This window comes from Carya illinoinensis, chromosome 1 (assembly GCF_018687715.1).
Source record: "Carya illinoinensis cultivar Pawnee chromosome 1, C.illinoinensisPawnee_v1, whole genome shotgun sequence".
Lineage (NCBI taxonomy): Eukaryota > Viridiplantae > Streptophyta > Magnoliopsida > Fagales > Juglandaceae > Carya > Carya illinoinensis.
Genome location: NC_056752.1, coordinates 53948993 through 53971115, shown reverse-complemented (window position 1 = coordinate 53971115; position 22123 = coordinate 53948993). Strand labels below are relative to the sequence as shown.

Here is a 22123-nt window from a genome sequence, read left to right as displayed (position 1 = left end):
CACGTGATTTTCTCATCATTTTAATTAAAAATAAAATAAAATAAAATATAAGAAAATGAAAACAAAAATTTTATGTATAGTAATTTTTATATATTTATTATACATTCCACTGATATGATTGGCTATATTACTTTTTTTCATATCAAATAAATGTTAAATTGCGTTATATTAATAGAGTACACAAAAAATATGCTAAATTAATTATACGTAATATTACTTAAATAAAAAATTATAAAAATTAACGTGAATAAGTTAAAGTGTTTTGTGAGTATTTTTAACATTTTTTTTCATACCACATGGGCAAAATAAGAACGTAAAATAGACAATAAATTTATGTTATTTTTTTCGAACTTACAAAATGGACATGTTTTTTAAAACTCTACAGTTGAATCTATTGTATCACGTGAGAAAGAAGCTTGTTTCTCTACTCTTTGAATTGATCCAAATTGCATCATATCAATTTCTTGATTAAAATTAAGAAATTCAAGATGAAGAGTATTAATTATTCTTAGCAAATGAGATTTGAACTGGGGTCCATAAATTCCCGAAATAAAATCCAACCTAATTCAAAACTAAGTTTGTAATTGTATTTTCTTTTTTAACGGAATTGTTGCTATTATATTTTTTTTCCTTTACGATCCTTCAATAATGCAACGTGGAATGTGTCGGGGGAAGAAGTGAAGAACCGTAGATTATGAGTCGTATGTATATTTCAAACATTAAATTATATAATACTATAATGCAACTTTTCTTGAGTTACTGTTGAAGTTTTAAATTTGAGTTATTGTGAAACTTTTAGGTAGAGCTAGGACTCCAATAAAGTCATAATGCCTACCCTTTTCCTCTCATTTCGATTAGATTTAGAGCAGGTTTGGTAAGGAATCAAAATGTCACTTGATTCCGATTCTTTGTAATCGGAGTTCAGAGCTTCGATTCTTTGGAATCGAATTTGAAGTGGATTTGCCTTACTCAGATTAACTCATCCCTATATGTATATATAAAAAAGACAACATAATGTGAAACAGTAATTAAAAAATCTAAAATACTGTAAAAACAAAAAAAAAAGTTAAAAAGCAAAATTTTTAATACAATAACGAAATCATTTATAATACAAATAGGTGATTTAATGTGCACAAGCAACAAATTTTAATTTAAACTATAAATTTGTAATAAATTTAAATTTACAGCACTAAATATAAATAATGTCATTTCATTCAAATAGCCAAGTCTCCCGCATAGTCCATGTATTTTAGTCAATGACTCGATAGTGATTTCTTGCATGAAGTTTTCTTGATCATATGCATTATCTTTTTTCTTTAACCACTTAACTATAGACTTCTAAATCATCAGTCAATTGATACATGACATAAAATAAGACATATTATGAAGTTATGAACTCACCTCCATCTCTAACTTTGATATTTTTGCATGATGATGATCGTGATATTGAGTTTCTAATGAGTACCTGTCATTGATGCCAACAATTGTGTCATTCTCTTATAGAGAATCACGACCAAATGGTATAACATTTATAGTTTGCTTTGCGAAGCTTTAGTTTAAAATTATATAAAACAATTAACAAACAATCATCATTTAACATGCTATGAAAATTATCTACACATTGAAAAAATATTGAAAAAGAAAAACGTATGTGTCTAACTATATTTGTGGTTTTAAAAATAAATAAAACACAACAATTAAACGTTCGCTTGAGCGACACTTGAGCGAATATTATCTGAAAGTAAAAATCTCAATTTTTTCAAAACTTAAATCCCCATATTCTTAAATTTAACACCTTAAAATTTGGAAATCAATGAAATGTAAAAATCAAATCATACACATTTCATAAATTTTAAATACAATATGATAATTAAAGGATTTTGGAATCGTCAAATTGAAAAAAAAAAAAAAAAAAACCTAACTGACCGAGTGAATTTACAAATAATTATAATTTGATGAACTCCGAAAAATGGCTTGCGGCAACCTCAAGTGATGGCAGATGACGTGGGTATAGTGTGGACAATAGAGGTGCAAGGTGTTGTGGAGATGAGAGGTGCAAGGTGTAGATAGCGAAAGTGGGGGGAAAATGGGATCTTGCATTTTGGACCCATTTTCCATATTACAATGTAGTTTAGTTACTGTTGAACCCAAGGTTTCAAGTTTCATGTGATTATAAATCTATACATGGATTTTGATGATAATAAATAAATTCAAAGAATAAAGAAGTCTCAAGTTCAAGTTGTCTACACAATGGAGTCAAGCACATTAAGGAAACAAGTATGAGCAATAAGGGAACAAGTTCACATTAAAGTCATAGAGTAATGTTGTAAATCTCTTAAAATTCGAAATTATGATTAATGCTCAAAATTAATATTTTATCATAAAGCATTAAAATACATTTTCCACGTGTGCATGAATATTTTTGAAAATTAAATTTGAAAATTTTGAAAGATGATTGATTGTCATCTTTTACATGTGCATGCCTTGATTAAAGGATTGAACTTTGAAAATATTAAAGATGATTGATTGTCATCTTTCACATGTGCATGTTTTATTTGAATATTTTCAAAAGTGATTGATGCTTTTTTAGACTTATACAAAAGGTAGATGATTTTGTTTGAAAATTTTGAAAAGTAAAGTGTGCTCATTTTGTCATATGCAAAAAGTAAAAGATTAGGTTTGAATTCTTTGAAAAGGAAAGTGTGCTCATTTTGTCATTTGCCAAAAGTAAAAGATTAGGTTTGATTTTTTTGAAAAAGTGAATGATATTGTCTTTAACAATTGAAAAAGAAGAACCTTTTATTTGAATTTTTTGAAAAAGTGAATGATGTTGTCTTTGACATGTGAATCTTTTTAAATTTGAATATAAAGTCTCATATGCCTATAAATAGATCATTTGAGAGCTTCACATTCACAATACCAAGAGCATACAACATTCATTCAAAGCTTTCATTCTCTCTTTTATAAGCATTGAGCCTTAATCCTTGTTCATTTTGAGAGATATAGTTTGCGCTGTATTGTTCTTATTTCACGCATTGAGGAGTATTTTCTGATAACCTACCCACTATCAGCTCTTGTATCAAAAAAAGGGTGTGTATAACCCTTGTGCGTGTAGAAAGTATTATACACGGGGAATAGTTGAATCACCATGTGTAAGGTGATTGCAAGTGTAGAGGGTGTTCTACACGGATCCTTTGTAGCGGTGTTGTTCAAAGGTGTAATAGGTTTCTATCTCCACCTGAAGGAGGTTGAATAGTGAATTTGGGAATCCTCAAGGGGTAGCTTAAGGCGAGGACGTAGGCAGTGGGGCCGAACCTCGTTAACATACTGAGTTTGCTTCTCTCTTACCCTTACTCTTTATATTTATTGTTATTTCATATTTTGTTTATATTTTATATTATATATTTGATTTATAATTGTTATTTTTTTTTAATACAACTTAATTCACCCCCCTCTTGTGTTAGTCATCTGGGCAACAATTGGTATCAGAGTTAAAAGATCTATTATAAGATTAACTATCTTTTGAGTTAAGATCTTATGGCTAACATTGCAGCTTCATTTGGTGAAGGTCAATCTAGCAGTCGGCCTCCACTCTTTTGTGGAGATAATTACTCATTCTGGAAAGTTAGAATGAGAATATTTCTTCAAGCTCAAGGTAGAGAAATCTGGAAATATATTATAAATGGACCTTATATTCCAACAAAAGTGGTTGATGGAATAAAGGTCAAAAAGGAAGAAGAAGAGTTTGATCGTGAAGACGATAGACTTTATACTTTAAATTTAACTGCTATGAATTTATTATATAATGCTCTTAATGGAAATGAATTTAGTAGAATAATGAATTGCGCTACGGCAAAAAAAATTTGGGATAACTTGGAAGTTACTTATGAAGGAACTTCGCAAGTCAAGGAATCAAAAATTTATATTCTTACTCATGAATATGAAATGTTTAAGATGAATGATGATGAATCTATTTTTAGTATGCACACTCGTTTTACTAATATCATAAACAGCTTGACAGCTCTTGGCAAAGTTTATTCCAAGGTGGAGATAGTAAGAAAAATTCTCAACTCTCTACCAAAACGCTGGGAATCAAAAGTGACAGCGATTCTTGAAGCTAGAGACCTCAAGAAGCTCGAAGTCAATGAACTCATCGGGTCACTTATCACCCATGAGTACACATTGAAAAGAGGAGAAGAATAAGGAAAGCCAAAGAAGAGCTTAGCACTTAAAGTTGTTCCTCATGAAAGTGAAAGTGATGAAGATGAGGAAAATGAAGATAAAGATGAAGAAGTTGCGATGATAACAAGAAGAATTCAAAGGTTCTTGAAGAAAAATAGAACTCCTCCAAGGAAATCTTTCAAAAAGTTTTCCAAGAAAGATTCAGGTAAAAATGACACTTTAATTTGTTATAAATGCAATAAATCTGGTCATATCAAACCAGATTGTCCTCTGCTAAAGAAAGATCGAAACAAGAGCAAGAAAGCAATGAAAGCTACATGGGATGATGATTCAAGTAGTTCAGATAGTGAAGCAAGCAATGGAGAATCAACAAATCTTTGTCTTATGGCTAAAGATAACATTGAGGTATGCATGAAGTCTTCCACAAGCAAAAACAAATGGTTTTTAGATAGTGGATGTTCAAAACACATGACGGGAGACAAAACTAAGTTCTTTGATCTTAAATATAAAGAAGAAGGACACGTGACATTTGGAGACAACCCGAAAGGGAAGATCGTGGGAATAGATAAAATTGGTAATGAATCTTCTCTCATAATTGAAGATGTTCTACTTGTTGAAGGTTTAAAACATAATCTTTTGAGCATAAGTCAATTATGTGATAAAGGATTCACAGTTACTTTCAAAATGGATAAATGCATTATTTTGAATGATCATGATTGTAATATTTGTTTTATTGCTTTTAGAAACAATAATGTTTATACAATTGATTTTAAAGAAATTACCTCACAAGATGTTATTTGCTTTTCAGCTCAAAATGAAACTAGTTAATTATGGCATAGAAGATTAGGTCATGCCAACATGGAACTTATTTCCAAACTTTCAAAAAATGATCTTGTGAGAGGTTTACCAAAAACAAATTTTCTTAAAGACAAAATTTGTGATGCATGTCAATTTGGTAAACAAACAAAAACTTCTTTTAAAACTAAGAAATATATTTTCACTACTAGACCATTGCAACTGATACACATGGATCTTTTTGGACCAAATAGAGTTGCAAGTCTAGGAGGAAAATATTATGCATTTGTTATTGTTGATGATTTCTCTAAATATACTTGGGTCATCTTTCTTGCTCATAAAGATGAGGCACATAATGTCTTTACCAAGTTATGCAAGAGAATTCAAAATGAAAAGGGCTATACTATTTCAAGTATCCGAAATGATAGGGGAAAAGAGTTTGTTAATAAAAATATTGAAACATTTTGTGATGAAAACGGTTTTGTGCATAATTTTTCTGCTCCTCGAACTCCTCAGCAAAATGGGGTAGTAGAGAGGAAAAATAGATTTCTTCAAAAGATGGCAAGAACAATGCTCAATGAGAATAACTTGCCTAGTTATTTTTGGGCCGAAGTGGTAAGTACTGCATGTTATGTTATAAATAGAGTTATGCTAAGGTCTAAATTAGATAAAACTCCCTATGAGCTTTGGAATGAGAAAAAGTCCAACATTGGTTACTTTCATGTATTTGGATGCAAATGTTTTATTTTGAATGACAGGGATAATTTAGGCAAGTTTAATGCAAAATCTGATGAAGGTATCTTTCTCAAGTATTCTACTAATAGTAAAGCTTATAGAGTATTCAATAAAAAGACTTTGACTGTACAAGAATCTATGCATGTAGTATTTAATGAATCTAATTCTCCACTCTCCAAGAAATCTATTGATGAAGAAACAAAAAGTATAAATAATACGGAAAGTCTCAATCTCAACAAAGAGAAAACAATAGAAGAAGTTCAACATGGAGCCATCAGGAAAGATCATCAAAATTTAATACAAGATGCAACCAAACAGTGGAAATTTGTGAAAGATCATCCAGTGGAACAAATTTTGGGAGAACCTTCACAAGGTGTAAGTACTCGATCATCTCTTATAAATATTTGCAATCATACTGCTTTTCTATCTCAAATTGAATCCAAAAATATTGATGACGCACTTCTTGATGAATCTTGGATTCTAGCTATGCAAGAAGAGTTGAATTAATTTGAAAGAAATGATGTTTGGACACTTGTTCCTAGACCCAAAAATCATACTATTATTGGAACAAAATGGGTTTTTAGAAACAAGAAAGATGAGTCCGGAGTCATTACTAGAAATAAGGCTCGACTTGTAGCCCAAGGTTTTAATCAAGAAGAAGGAATCGATTATGATGAGACATATGCACCTGTCGCAAGATTAGAAGCTATTCGAATGCTACTTGCATATGCTTGTTATAAAGATTTCAAACTTTTTCAAATGGATGTTAAAAGTGCTTTCTTAAATGGTTTTATAAATGAAGAGGTATATGTTGAGTAACCTCCAGGTTTTGAAAATCATATTTCCCCAAATCATGTTTTCAAACTCACAAAAGCATTATATGGACTTAAACAAGCTCCTAGATCTTGGTACGAGAGACTCAGTGGTTTCTTGATTGAAAAATGTTTTTCAAGAGGAAAAATCGACACGACTCTTTTCATTAAATATGAAAATGATGATATTCTTTTGATTCAGATTTATATTGATGATATAATATTCGGTGCTACTGATGAAAATATGTGTCAAGTTTTTGCTAAGACTATGCAAGAAGAATTTGAGATGAGCATGATGGGAGAACTTACATTCTTTCTTGGATTACAAATTAAGCAAGCAAAAAGTGGGACATTCATTAATCAATCAAAATATATTAAGGAATTACTGAAAAAGTTTGGGATGGAAAATACTAAGGAAATTGGAACACCAATGAGCCCATCAACTAAACTTGATAAAGATGAATCCGGTAAGCCAGTTGACTCGAAGATATATCGAGGTATGATTGGTAGCTTATTATATTTAACAGCCAGTAGACCAGATATTATGTTTAGCGTGTGCTTATGTGCACGCTTTCAATCATCTCCAAAAGAATCACATTTAATTGCAGTTAAGCGCATTTTTAGATATCTTAGTGGTACAATTAACCTAGGGTTATGGTACCCTAAGCACACATCTTTCGATCTAATCAGTTACACAGATGCAGATTATGCTGGCTATAAAATAGATCGAAAAAGCACTAGTGGAGCATGTCATTTCTTAGATTATGCATTAGTTTCCTGGTTTAGTAAAAAACAAAATTCTGTTGCACTATCTACTGCTGAGGCAGAATATGTTGTTACGGGTAGTTGTTGTGCTCAAGTTCTCTACATGAAGCAACAACTTGAAGATTTTAAACTCATGTATAATCACATTCCAATCAAATGTGATAATACAAGTGCTATAAATCTTTCAAAGAACCCAATACATCATTCTAGAACTAAACATATTGAAATAAGATATCATTTTCTTTGAGATCATGTGCAGAAAGACGATATAGTACTAGAATTCACAAACACACACAATCAGTTAGCAGATATTTTCACAAAGTCTTTACTAGAAGATAGATTATGTATGATTAGAAGAGAAATAGGTATGATGCATGCTATGAATATCTCTTAAAAGATAGACTAGAGTCAATAAAAATAGAGATAGATTTTTTAAATACTTTTACATAAACTTGAGATTCTTAGCCTCATGTTTGAGACGCTCATTCTCTTCATACAATATCATGTCATTCTTATCCATAGGAACCGGCAAGCGGAATGAAGAATCTAATAAAAATTTCAACTGTTTATTCTTCTGCCGAATGATTCATTCCCTTGTGTGAGACTCTTGAACAATTCGTTGAAGTACAATAATTTGTTCTTTGAGTTTTTCAACTTCATGATTTTTGGCTTGTAGCCGTTGAGAAAAAGCAACAATAGAGGAAGAGTAGCGAGTCTCAAGACTCATCAAGTCATAAATAGTATCAGAATCTGACTTATTAGTCAGATTATTATTTTCCTGCTGCAACATGACACCAATGACAGCTGCAGAAAGAACAGGAGGTTGAGATGCAGAATGCCTCATGGATGGATCTAGAGAAATGTTAGAAGAATGAGCCATTGAAAAAAAAAATAGAAGGCTTAAAACGAGAATGTTGAAAGAATGCAGATGAGTTATAGAGATGAGAAGAAAACTTGATGCGGATTGGATGAATTTCAGGACTGATTTTATAGAGATAGCATAAAGAATAAGACAAGTTATCATCCAAGACAAAGAACAATGTATTTTTTTTTTTCTGATCGGTGAAAATGACATTTTTAGAAATTCGGAGCCTTCAATCTCGTTTGTCAACAACATCAGGCAATTTTTTCAAATCTCCAGCCGCACTTGTCGAGTCACGGACGGATGAAATTTATTTATTTATTTATTTATTTTTAACTATCTACAGTGTCTACTAACGCACCGTTTTCCTCAGGTCTATTTACTTGCTGCCGATCCTTTTTAATGATGCCAAAAGGGGGAGAAGTTTTAGATTAGAATATTAACATTGTTTAAATTGCTAAACTTGTTATATATGTTTGGAATTATATTTATACTTTTGCTTGAAAAACTAACGCATATTTTCAGGGGGAGTTTAAGTATTAATACAGGTTTCAAGTTCTATCAAGTATTTGTCATCATCAAAAAGGGGAGATTATTGAACTCAAGGTTTCAAGTTTCATATGATTATAAATCTACACATGGATTTTGATGATAACAAATGAATTCAAAAAATAAAGAAGTCTCAAGTTCAAGTTGTCTACACAATGGAGTCAAGCACATTAAGGAAACAAGTATGAGCAATAAGGGAACAAGTTCACATTAAAGTCATAGAGTAATGTTGTAAATCTCTTAAAATTCGAAATTATGATTAATGCTCAAAATTAATATTTTATCATAAAGCATTAAAATACATTTTCCACATGTGCATGAATATTTTTGAAAATTAAATTTGAAAATTTTGAAAGATGATTGATTGTCATCTTTTACATGTGCATGTATTGATTAAAGGGTTGAACTTTGAAAATATTAAAGATGTAAAGATGATTGATTGTCATCTTTCACATGTGCATGTTTTATTTGAATATTTTCAAAAGTTGATGCTTTTTTAGACTTATACAAAAGGTAGATGATTTTGTTTGAAAAATTTGAAAAGTAAAGTGTGCTCATTTTGTCATATGCAAAAAGTAAAAGATTAGGTTTGAATTTTTTGAAAAGGAAAGTGTGCTCTTTTTGTTATATGCCAAAAGTAAAAGATTAGGTTTGATTTTTTTGAAAAAATGAATGATGTTGTCTTTGACATGTGAATCTTTTTAAATTTGAATATGAAGTCTCATATGCCTATAAATAGATCATTTGAGAGTTTCACATTCACAACACCAAGAGCATACAACATTCATTCAAAGCTTTCATTCTCTCTTCTCTAAGCATTGAGTCTTAATCCTTGTTCATTTTGAGAGATATAGTTTGCGCTTTATTGTTCTTATTTCACTCATTGAGGAGTGTTTTCTGATAACCTACCCACTATCAGCTCTTGTATCAGAAAAATGGTGTGTATAACCCTTGTGCGTGTAGAAAGTATTCTACACGGAGAATAGTTGAATCACCACGTGTAAGGTGATTGCAAGTGTAGAGGGTGTTCTACACGGATCCTTTGTAGCGGTGTTGTTCAAAGGTATAATAGGTTTCTATCTCCACCTGAAGGAGGTTGAATAGTGAATTTGGGAATCCTCAAGTGGTAGATTGAGGCGAGGACGTAAGCAGTGAGGCCGAACCTCGTTAACATACTGAGTTTGCTTCTCTCTTACCCTTACTCTTTATATTTATTGTTATTTCATATTTTGTTTATATTTTATATTATATATTTGATTTATAATTGTTATTTTTTTTTTAATACAACTCAATTCACCCATCATCTTGTGTTAGTCATCTGGGCAACAGTTACTTTAGTAAGGGTTTGCGTTTTGGACTCCCTTATAAACAAAATGACGTCATTCTTCTTAAAATGGAACAATGTCGTTTTGCTTATGTGAAAATTAAAAAAAAAATAAAAATCGTTGGAGTTCAAAGTCAGAGTTCAAAGACAATATGGGCTTCAAGACTCTGATTAGGGGAGTCAGGGTACTAACAGAGTCTGAGTGTTGTTGGAGCTCTGACGGAATCAGTGGGTGGAGTTTTTGCCCATTCCTACTTTAGGTCTTATTTGGACAATGAGATGAAATAAAATGATTTGTAAATAGTAGTAAAATATTTTGTGAATAGTAATGAAATTATTAGAGTTAAGAGATTTTGTGAGGTTTTAGAAAATACAAGATAACAAATTAAACAAAATTATTATAAAGTTAAAATATGAATCGTGCTACACTCACCGAGGATGGGTCCCCAGAAGGCCATTTGGCTTTTTTATTATTTTTTGAGTTTTTCATTCATTTTTATGCCCTTAAATTAAAAAAAAAAAAAAGAGAGATTCACAATATCATTAAAAAATATTTATCTAATTACTAAGTAAAAAATAATAATTACCAAAATCCATCTTCAGGATAACTAGCATTATTCTTAAAATATTGCTATAATAACTTTTTAATATTATGTCAAAAGTTTTAATATTAGTTGGAAAATAGCATTTCCACGAAACTCCAATATACAACATATTTTAAAATAACCTTTGAGTAAAGAAAATATAATTTGAAAGAATGAAAAAATAACTTTTGTTTATAATTATAAAAGTATCAATTATGCTAGGGACAGTCGTCCCATGTAAGCGCCATGTAAGCGCGGCTGACGTGGTTAAATAAAATAAAAACGCATCGTTTTGTCGAAGATGAAAGCAACTATGGAGCTACAGATGAAAGCAAAAACAGAGCTGGGTTTTAGTTTTTAGCTGGGTTTTCTTCTTCGTCTTCGTCTGATTTGGTTTGGATTAGGAGACCAACAACTATGGAGCCAAAGATTTCCTCTTGCTCTGGTTTCGCTAGGACTTTCTAAGGGGAGATGGCTGTCGTCAGGGGCTCTAAGGGCCAACCAACGGTGTTAGAGAGGAGCCGTTCCTTTACAAAGTTGGTCTCAAGAGCCGATTCTTGTCATACGTAATCCGAGCAACCAAGCGAAGATAATAAATTAGAAGTCGGAAAAAGACAGAATCAGGGAAAGAAAAAGGCAAACCCAATTTGCTTTTGAAGGGCTTCGAGCACAATCGAAAACGGCGATGAGGGTTTGAAGCTCAGCTCATTCACTTGAATTTCTGCGTGGCACTTCTGTAGATTTACACAGACCAATTTCGATTTCCAAGAAAATAGAGAACGAGGAAGGGAAAAAAAAAAAAGAACATAATCACAAATAAATAAATTTACCTGAAAATAGGGGACGATCGTGAAGGAGAGAATGACCAAGACAATGAAGACGAAGCGAGAAACCCAGTATTTGTTTGTTGGGATTGCTATTGAGACCAATGCTTTACTGAAGCTACTGGTCCACAAGTTCAATGCACTTTTTTTTTTCTTTTTTTAATATTTTCTTTCAATCATTTTTTATATATTTTTAAAATGAAATGGGAGTGACGTGGACAAGCCGGCTGCGCGCCGATTGTATTAGGCGCTTGCATTTATCATTTTCCTAAAAGTATTAGTCAATTGTTCGTTTGATCAAATAGAAGAGATGGGATAAAAGTTAAAAGTGAAATAAAATATTAATTTTATCTTAAAATTTTAAAAAATTTAATTATTTATTATATTTTATATAAGAGTTTACAAAGATTATAATAATTAAATAAAATGAGATTATTTCATTTGTATAACTAAAGGAGGAAACTTCTAAATATCATTTTCTGATTAATAATACCCATCAACTCATTTGCCGCTCACACTATCCTTTCTTTTATATTCTTTAGAGAAACGCTTCCGAACGGTCAATCTGTTAGTGGTAGAATAACAGCCCTCCAATGATAATTAGACACGTCAGAATGTAGTCTAAATACACCTTACAGAAGTATACACTATATCAAAATCCATAACAAATGAATTTCCCCTCCCCTGCCAATGTACCCCTCCCCCTCGCCCTCCCCTGCAGTAAAAAAACAGTATCAAAATCTTTCTCACATCACGCCATGTTCAACACTATGTCCCAGCTCATCAACCTCAAAATTTTATTTGCGGAGATCATCAACCTCAAAATTGTTGTTAACTCTTTGCTTGAAACCACCCTTAATTTTTTTTTAACAACCAAACTTCTTCTCTTTCTTTATTTTCTCAAAATCAGATAACAAATGTAAAAACACTTGCAGATAGAACAACCGAATGTATGGATCATGATTAAAGCTCCAAATGAAGGAATCACTCAGTTTCCCACAAATTTTGCTCAACCAACTACCATTATCCCAGCTAAGAAAGAACCCAGTATTCTTTACCAGCCAATAAACTGCCCGACCAACATCTCTAAGCTGAAACCCATGCCAGGAAGCAAATATGGATGAGAATCTGACGTAGAAGAAGAAGATGGAAAACAATATTAAGTTCTTGTGGGACGAGCTGATCGATGAGATGGAGATAGAGGAGCTTGATCAGTACTTGGTAACCATGAAAGAGACGAGAGTGAAGGCAACATATTAGTACTTGGGGATGCGAAACTGTGATGGAGGGTTGTTGATCAGGTGTAGGCAAACGTATAATATGTAAAATTGAAAACTTACGTGGATAGCTGCTATTAGAGGGCTGTTTATTGAATAAAAACAGCCAGATCGGCTCGAAGGTTTTCTCTATTATTTAAGATTAAAGTTGTGTGTGGATAATAAAATAATTTTTGATATATTTTAAATAATAATAAAATATTAAATAATAAAAATAAATAAATAATAAATAATAGTGTAAGGACCCTTAAATATGCATGAAAATACGCGCTCTAGAATTCAATTTTTTTATGAAATCCCACCCTCTAAAATGAAATCTCTATCATCAACTGTTGCTGATAAAAATCCAACCGTCCACCTCATGTATCCGCGTCACTCAAAATACACCAATCAGCTTTCATCTGGGGCCTCTATATAAACAAACCTCCATGCCTTACTCCTCATCTCTTTCAATTTACAAACTCGGAACAAATCAAGCGCTCTTTCTTTCTCTAGCATTTCGAATGGCGCCCAAGGCAGAGAAGAAGCCAGCCGAGAAGAAGCCGGCAGAGAAAGCGCCGGCAGCGGCGGCGGCAGCTGAGAAGAAGCCAAGGGCAGAGAAGAAGCTCCCTAAAGAAACAGCCTCGTCGGGCGTAGACAAGAAGAAGAAGAAGGCCAAGAGAAGCGTGGAGACGTACAAGATGTACATATTCAAGGTGTTGAAGCAGGTCCACCCGGACATCGGGATCTCCGGTAAGGCCATGGGGATCATGAACAGCTTCATCAACGATATCTTCGAGAAGCTCGCCCAGGAGTCCTCCAGACTCGCACGCTACAACAAGAAGCCGACAATTACTTCGCGCGAGATCCAAACGGCGGTGCGGCTGGTCTTGCCAGGCGAGCTTGCCAAGCACGCCGTGTCGGAGGGCACTAAGGCGGTCACAAAGTTCACTAGCTCTTAGGGTTTTAGCATTTCAGGGAAACATTCAGGTTCTAGTGGATTGTTTTGGTACTTTCGGAATTGGTTAAATGGTTCCTGAATGTAAAGATTTTTTGGGTTATTAGCATCTCTCGTTGTACTTCGATGACATTAATGAACGGAATACATACTTTTCTCCTTTCATTCGAACGTTCACTTGATTAAGTTCATTACATTTTAGTTGATAATGAATTGAATCACTGCGGCGCATTTTGGCGAAGGACTGGAAGAAGGTGACAGGTTCATGGTTTTGGATGAAGAGCGACTACGATTTTGAGTAACCTGCGCCTTCAGTTTAATTTTAATGTACTCCTTCGTAAAATCTCAGCATTTAGCAGCAAGCTGAATAAAAAGATAATCACGTGACTCATAATCAGCATTTGGAAGCATTTGCCATTGGGCCATGCGCCAGGCCGAAGTAGGAAAAGATAATCACGTGACTCATTACTTGCGCCTTTCCAGCACTATAATGGAGGGGTTGGAGTAGCAACCTGCGTCCTCGTATCCCTCGCCGCTTATCCAAATTACGCTCTGTACGCGCTTACACGAAGCCCAACCCTCGCAAATCTTCAAGGTCCTCCAGATAAGAAATAATAGTTTTGTATATATATCATTTTTGTAGAAATTAACTTGTGGGTAGATGGCTATGGGCTCTTACTGTTATTGTAAGGCTGGATGGATTCCCCCTTCATATCCAGGCACGAACACTGGTAAATCTCTCTGCCTCAGGCATGGTCAGTTGGGTTTAGCTTCCTCAGCTGAGAAATCTCCCAGACCCTTGCTTCGCATCTCGGCGAATTCAACACAGAGAGCCCGATTCGTTGCTCGGCGTAGAGAGTCCGTTTCGGTTCGGCAACTCCAACGGCCACTAAGTAATAATAATAGGATGCGAATGTATTTTAATGTTTAGTTAACATTCGAAGTAATTGGGGTTGTGATTTGGGGGGCTTTGTTGTTGCAGTTGAGTACATGAGCTTGCCGGCGAGTCAGTACTCGGTGCTGGATGCAGAACGGATCGAGAGGGTGGATGAAAACACGTTTAGGTGTTATGTATATAGTATTAAGTTCTTTGCTTTTGAGGTTTGCCCTGTTTTGCTTGTCAGAGTGGAGGAGCAGCCCAATGGGTGTTGCATTAGGCTCTTGTCATGCAAGGTCTGAATTTTCCCTTTTCATCTTGCAGCGTGCTTGTGGTGGTACTCTTTTTGTTCTGATGATGGTTTGTTGGTGCAGCTCGAGGGTTCGCCGATTGTTGCTGCACAGAATGACAAATTTGACGGTTAGTGAGTATTTTGTATTTAGTTTATGACTTAATATTCTTGGCATAAAATGGAGTGAGATTTGTAATGGGACATAATTATATGGTCGGTTCTTGCTTTGTAGTTTGTACGTTGTAGAACAGGATGAGTGGCTATTTATGGCATTTGAACCATGTTAATTAAAAAGATTATTGATTCAAATTCCGCCACACACGGATGACATTCCCATGGTCATCAAAATTTTGGCTTACCAGCTTTCCGTACAGTCAAAACAAATAACTTCCTACATTTTACATGGCATGAACATATATATCGGATCTGGTTAGAAAAGCTGTAAGAGAGTGTGTTCCAGGAAAAAAAGGGGTGGCCAGAAGATTTAATTGAACTAGGGAGTCAAGTAGCAAAAATGCTGTAATCAACATCAAAGACTGTCACAACTAATCCAGCTTCCCCAATGACAAGCATATTGCTAATGGCTGGCATTACCGAGGGTTAACACTTGTACTCTTAAACTACATATGGAATTTCCCCCACACAGAGATGGATGGGCATAGAGGTAAACTGCTGTCACTTTCAATAACCTTGATGCTATGCAATAACAGGAGGCAGGGTGTCAAATACCTGCTATCAGTTTTCTGATAACCTTTCACTGTTGATATGATCAAAACTTTGGGTGAAAAAATGAAAACCTTGCAATAGTTTTATTTGTTTATTTATTTAACAATGGAGAGGTGGACATAGAAGTCACCTAGAAAAATCTTTATCATGTCGAGTTATTTGGTTTATGCCTTTTTTCAGGACTGCTTTGACATTGAATTTGGTATGGGAATGCAGCTTCTATGGTGAACCGAATATCATGTGGGAGCAACCAAATCAACTCATTGGCTCAACGACTAACCTCAGATGCTGTGATTGAGGTTACAAGTTTTAAGTGATCTTTTCTATTCATAATACGAGGTTTTAAAGTAATTGTAGGAATCTAAAGCTTGTGTTGGGATAATTATGTGGCATCCAGGTTAGCATTGAGATTCCTCTTGCATTTCGTGTAATTCCGGTGCAAGCAATTGAATCAACTGGCACCCAAGTTCTCGAGCAAATACTGAGGCTTATGCTACCCCGGTTTATGGCACAGGTTTCTTGAAATTTTAGTTAGCTTTCAATTTACCAAATCAAATAGGAAAGTTGCAGTTTGCTACTTTCAAATAATTCACTCTGCTTAAATTTAGCTGCGTGTTTGGAGCATGTTGTAATTTTTGATGTGACAACCATATAGCACTTTTGGTATTCAACAACATCAACGACAATTCCTCCTTGAGTTGTACAACTGAAGCTTCCATGTGGAAATTTTCTGTTGCTTAGACCTACCTATTTTGGTGCTCCAGGCCTCCCTTAGTTTTTCTTTTTAACAAACGGTACTGCCTAAAAACCAAATGCACCCAAGCCTATTTGATTTAACATTCTTACAATAGATAGGCTGAAGGGTGCGGAACCGGTCACATGAATGCTACCTATCTGCCACTTGTCCGTTTTATGCTTGAGACCTAGTAACTTCCCAAAATTCTTGCACCTGATCTCTTGGAAATAAAGGTAAATTCTTACTATAGATAGGCTGAATGGTGCTGAATTGGTCGCATGAATCCTGCTGATCTCCCACTTGTCCTTTTTATGCTTGAGGCCTAGTAACTTTTCAAAAGGTAACTACTGCTGTTATAATATATTTTAGATTTTGTGGGTAGAAATGTAAACTTGTTTTCCAACTACTACTAGACTACCACAGCTTGGGCTGAGACATGCTCTCTCAGATTTGCTAGTGGAAATTAACAGCTAGCATCGGATATATTTTGTTGTTTGTGTCCCATGCAAATAAAATTGCTCTATCGTGTTGTTGAGCATTTGAATGTGGAACCATCATCTTAGTTTCGGAGAAAGCTTATTCACCATTAGATTGGGTGTCTTCTACCTCACCTTTTAATATAACAAATTTTGCTATCTTCTGGTTGTTCATAGATTGTACTTAGCAATAAACTACGAGCCCATATGTAATAGAACATATAATGTAACTATGCAGAATAAAATAAAAACAGCAATACAGTGTAATATTTCAAATGTTAATTAAATGCAGATCATCTTATATTCAGTGGAAGTCTGTTAGATGACCTTCCATTGTCATTCTCTCTGGTCCTCACATTAGCATTTAAAATTTTTGGTAATTGTCTGCTCAAGGCAAATAATATCTGGTTCATGTACGGTCGCGTTCATCTTATTTGATGTTGCATTTTCATTCTTGGTTGTCAGCTTGTGAAGGACTATCAAGCATGGGCATCTGGTGATACCTCTAGGCAGCCTCTTGGGACAGGTCAGATTTGAGATTATACATCACAGCCCTTGCCACTGCCCCGGACATGGTTAGACTATATACCATTTTCTGTGACCCCTGGATTGCATTGTGAAAGGAAAGAATTAACAAACTCCGTGTTGCTGTAGACTGTTACCATTTCATCTGAATGACTTTTCTGTGGGCTTAGTTCGCACGCAATTAATTCATTACTTTGCTCTCTAAGGTTGTAGGAACTGTGCCTGCTGAGATTATCATTGAATCTTTAGCTAAGCATATCTTTATGAATTTCAAGACAGAACAAGAGATTGAGGAATTCATATTGAGGAGGAAAAATATCACACACTATTCAATAAGTTCAAATAATTATTAGGTAGTACCGGATTATAGACGTGAAACTCATTCAATTGTAGTGGGCCATATGATTAAAAATTATAATATTAATAAGTAATTTTAATGATATGATACTTTGTGATAAGATATGATTAGATAAAAGTATTAAGATATTCATATTCCATAGAATAAGATGCAAATAAATGTTATGTATATATATATTAAAAAAAAGGAAAATGATAGGGTTACTATCATTTTACTACCAATTTACTACTCTTTTTGGATTTTTTTTTAATTTTTTATTTTACTTAATGGTTAAGAAAGTGCTATTAGTAAAATTATATATATTTTTAATTTTTTTTTAATGGCTAAGGATGTTAAAAAAAATACTTAAAAAATGATAAAAAAAAAATTCTTAATACTTTATAAGTAGTAAATGGGTAGGGATAGGAAGTATTGTAGTAAGCAGTCTCTGCCCATAAAAAAATTCTTTACCTACCTATCAAAAAAATGTATATAAAAAAAATATTTTAATAAATAAGTTGGACATGGTGAATTCGTATCTGTTTTTTTAGTGTGGCCCATAGGTGAGTTGGGGGTCCATAATAGAAAGTCCTAGATCACTCTGAAATCGGACCTATTCATACTGTCTGTTGGTAGTGGTAAAGGGCCTGTCGCATTGTTTTTGATATCATCGTCCCTCTTGAAAAGGCCCAGGTTGCTTAGATTGGTGTAAACCCAACTTGATTCAAAATATTGTTTGTGGTATATTTTTTTGATACAGGGGGTGGGGATTTCAAACTCAGATTTTTTAAATAGAAAATCGGATCATACGCCATTAAACCATTAGGCTCTTGGCTTGTGTGGTTGTAATAATTTAATCATGTTGATGTGTATGGTTCTTTGGATATTTTCATATTTTCCTCTGCTTCGTTTTGGGTGCTCCAGCCTCCACGACCTTTATAAATAGATAATAGAGATTCATTTTGACCATAAAAATTAAGATTCACTTTCTTTAATCACAGGCCAAGGCCCAAGAGTATGCCCCCTATACGACCAATTTCTTTAATCTTGTGAGGACTCGAAGGCAGTGCATGCCCATCACCACACTTGTCATTAGCAAGCCCAAGCATAAGATTAATTTCTTATGACAAAACATGGATGTCCTGTCCTGTATGACAGCCGAAGTATATATCTTTTGAGATGGGTAAAAGCAATAATAATAATAAATAAATATGAAACAGCTCGTGAGTGTTCCATTACTGATTAGGATGATGGTAGCAGACTAGCCAGTGATATTGCTCCATTATAATTTATGTAGGCCATGGCAATCTGGGCGAATCTGTGGATGTTTCCTCTTCATCGGTACATGCCAAAATATTATAGAGATAAAGACAAGTAGAGGACTCCAAAAGGTCAACAAAATAAGAAAAATAAAACATGTACTTTATATAATCTTTCATTTTCAATAATCTCGCAATTAATTTATTTAGTTGGGGAATTTGCAACCTTAATTTAATAGGGTAGGTGGATGGATAACACCCTTTTTTGACAACTATTTTGCACCTACGACACTACCACTAATAACATTCTGATAAGATCGAAAGGAAAGGAAAAAAAATAAAAAATTCAACACCAAATTGACGTGCAAACTAAAATGAAAATGACATTGAATTGTCACACTTATGGAGGGAAGTCTGTTCTGTGTGCTTGTGCTGTCCCAATCAGTTCTGACATGATAGTACTGCAGAGGACACGGCCCACGGGCCTCAGCCATGGTCGTTGGAGATCATGAGAGTTCACAAATTGTTGGACGTGCTCTCTGTAGATCAATGAATAAGATCAGTAAACGTGTCGTAAATGAGTAGATTTTCATTTATTCAAGTGGATGAGAGGATATTGAAAAAGCTATATATATATAAATGAAGTAAAAGCCCTACCAAAATAGTGTCATGTATATACATATCATGTGTGTGTGTGTCAGATACATGGACCCAACAATGTTGTTTCATTTTCACACCTCCTAAAATAATATCAATAACTACGTACTTAGGATTCTAATCTTGTACACAATATCATATCGCCTTGAAAAAGTAAACCCCAAAGTCCAGCAAAGACATATGGATATGTGATTTTGTTTCTTAAAGAGGCCACCATTTCTGACCCATTCATGTTCTCGATCCATACAATACCAAACCCCCATATATGTAGCTCCAAAGGCGCAGATCAATGTGAGGATTCAGGAAGATCGAATTATGATATCCGACTTGTCGTTAGAGTTGGAGATGGCGTTTTGCAGAAACCCTAGAGAATCATGTGGGTGATCATGCAAAGGAGACAAATTGCATGGGGATGAATCAAGGATGCGTTTGATAGACCACTACCTAACTTAACCTGTACACTCTCTTCTTTATCTTATTATATATCTTATACCGAAGTCATTTGTCCGGATACTAATGGATATACATGAATAATTGTCCTAGGATTACGTCTCTTCCACTCAACGCACATACGTACCCACATCACATGATGTGGTCTGGTTTTTGCAACGACAGTGAGTCTTAATTTGTAGTCTCGTGGTCTTAAAATGATCACATGTTTGCATATGGTGTTATCTAAATTAAAGGGTTTTAACTGAGAGAAAAATAATAATAAAAATTTCAGGAGAAGTAATTTTTACATATTTTTTTGTATATTTTATTAAAATAATTGATTATTTATTAAAAAAATTAATATAATTAATTATATCAATAAAATATATAAAAAATATATAAAAATAACTGTATATATGATTATTTTTTAAAATGTATTAATATTTCCATAAATCTTATAAAGAAATTAGACATGATAAGACAAATGGAAACCTGTGATCTACCCTTTATCCACTTGTTGTTTGATCATAAATATTGCACATATTTCAAGACCCATCCTTATCTTATTAGATTGGGTTACGGTACATATGAATAAATTGATCAAGCGGAAGGAACGGAGTATGTCGCCATGCAGCTGCAGACACAGGTGGGCTCCATGAGGAACATTCTTCACTTCGCTGCGCGACGGATCCTATGCAGTACAGACATGAGCAACGAGACCGGAAGAGAAATAATTTATAAGAAACAGATTATTTATTAATAATTATAAGAAACATGTTACTTATCATCTATACACCATATATTAACATGTAATTTATTATCATTCTATTTAAACAAACACAACAATACTATAGAAAATGATAAGTATAATTTTTCAATATCCATAACATCAAACTTATTAGTAATAGTCATATATATTTTATATTTTTGTTTTCTCAATTAAAGAGAAGGTGTGAGTGACCAACGTAGTAATTTTTTTTAGCGTGACTATATGAGTCACTCTTCTTCTGTGAAATGTCCTGTTTAATTAAGTTATAACTACTATCTCAAAGATAACTCTTTCACCACATCACTCTCAAAATATTCAATTGATCCAAAATACATTCCATAGCCAGTACATATATACTTGATATAACTATATATATATTCATCAAAAAAAAAAAACTATATATATATTTATATATCTTAGCCCTTAGATATTATCGACTTTATAGAAAAGATGGCCAACGCGCGAGTAGCAGTTTACAAGAATCTTTGAAGAATCTTGTTCTGCAATCTATGTTGGAGATCAGTACTCTTTGCATGCCATACGATAGCTGCAAAATAAGACTGTGTTTAAATGTTGAGATATTTTAAATATTTTTTATTATTATTTATTATTTATTTTTATTATTATTTTTTATATTTTATTTAATTTTTATTATTTTATCATTATTTTTTATTATTATTCACAACTTTTCTTAACTTTTCTCAACACTCAAATCCATCCTAAAAGTGAATCCAGAATATGTAAATGAAGATAACAAATTATGTAATATATATAGAGAGAGAGAAGGAGAGAGAGAGTTTTCTTTCTAATATTTATTGTAGTTGGCCACTAGTCTATGCTGGTTACGTGAATAAATAATCTTCCATCAGAATCTGATCAGAAAGAGAAGAAAGGAGAAAAAATAAAATTGGTTGGACCCAGTATAATAAAATATACAAAAGATAATATTTATAGGAGCGGGAGTAATATCGCTCTATTAGACCGTTAATTATTTTTTTAATTTTTTAATTTATATTTTTTTAATATATTTAAATATTTTAAAAAAATAAAAATATATATAAATTAATATATTTAAAATTATTTTCTCAATCATTAAATATAAAAAAAAAAAATTGCTGAGCAGTCAACTAGAGCATTAACAATTGATGGGCAAAGTATATTTTTTCATATTTATAATTGATTTCCCCTGATTATAATTTTTAACAACACAGACACCGTCAACAAGTCTTGCTTTCTTTATATATTAGTATAATTTGGACTTTCTTTATATACTAGTAGAATTTGGAGATTGGTGCAAGAAAAAAAGGGATATACTTCCTCTACATGTTGGATATGTCCTTTTTTTTTTTTCTTCACCTTGTAATAGAGGGGAAAATGGAGGACGAGGGTTT

The 22123-nt window shown here is 33.3% G+C and overlaps 2 protein-coding genes across 2 annotated transcripts; both read left to right on the top strand.

Moving 5' to 3' along the window:
- The first annotated feature begins 13145 nt into the window (after positions 1-13145).
- On the top strand, positions 13146-13811 carry LOC122287908 (histone H2B.2). The gene has a single exon (XM_043095530.1). The coding sequence runs from the start codon at positions 13213-13215 to the stop codon at positions 13648-13650; it is 438 nt and encodes a 145-aa protein (XP_042951464.1). The 5' UTR covers positions 13146-13212; the 3' UTR covers positions 13651-13811.
- Positions 13812-13963: 152 nt separating this feature from the next.
- On the top strand, positions 13964-17606 carry LOC122287892 (uncharacterized protein SYNPCC7002_A1590-like). Its single transcript, XM_043095529.1, has 6 exons — positions 13964-14539; positions 14629-14819; positions 14898-14943; positions 15758-15840; positions 15939-16055; positions 17219-17606. The coding sequence occupies exons 1-6, from the start codon at positions 14308-14310 to the stop codon at positions 17288-17290; spliced, it is 741 nt and encodes a 246-aa protein (XP_042951463.1). The 5' UTR covers positions 13964-14307; the 3' UTR covers positions 17291-17606.
- The last annotated feature ends 4517 nt before the right edge of the window (positions 17607-22123 follow it).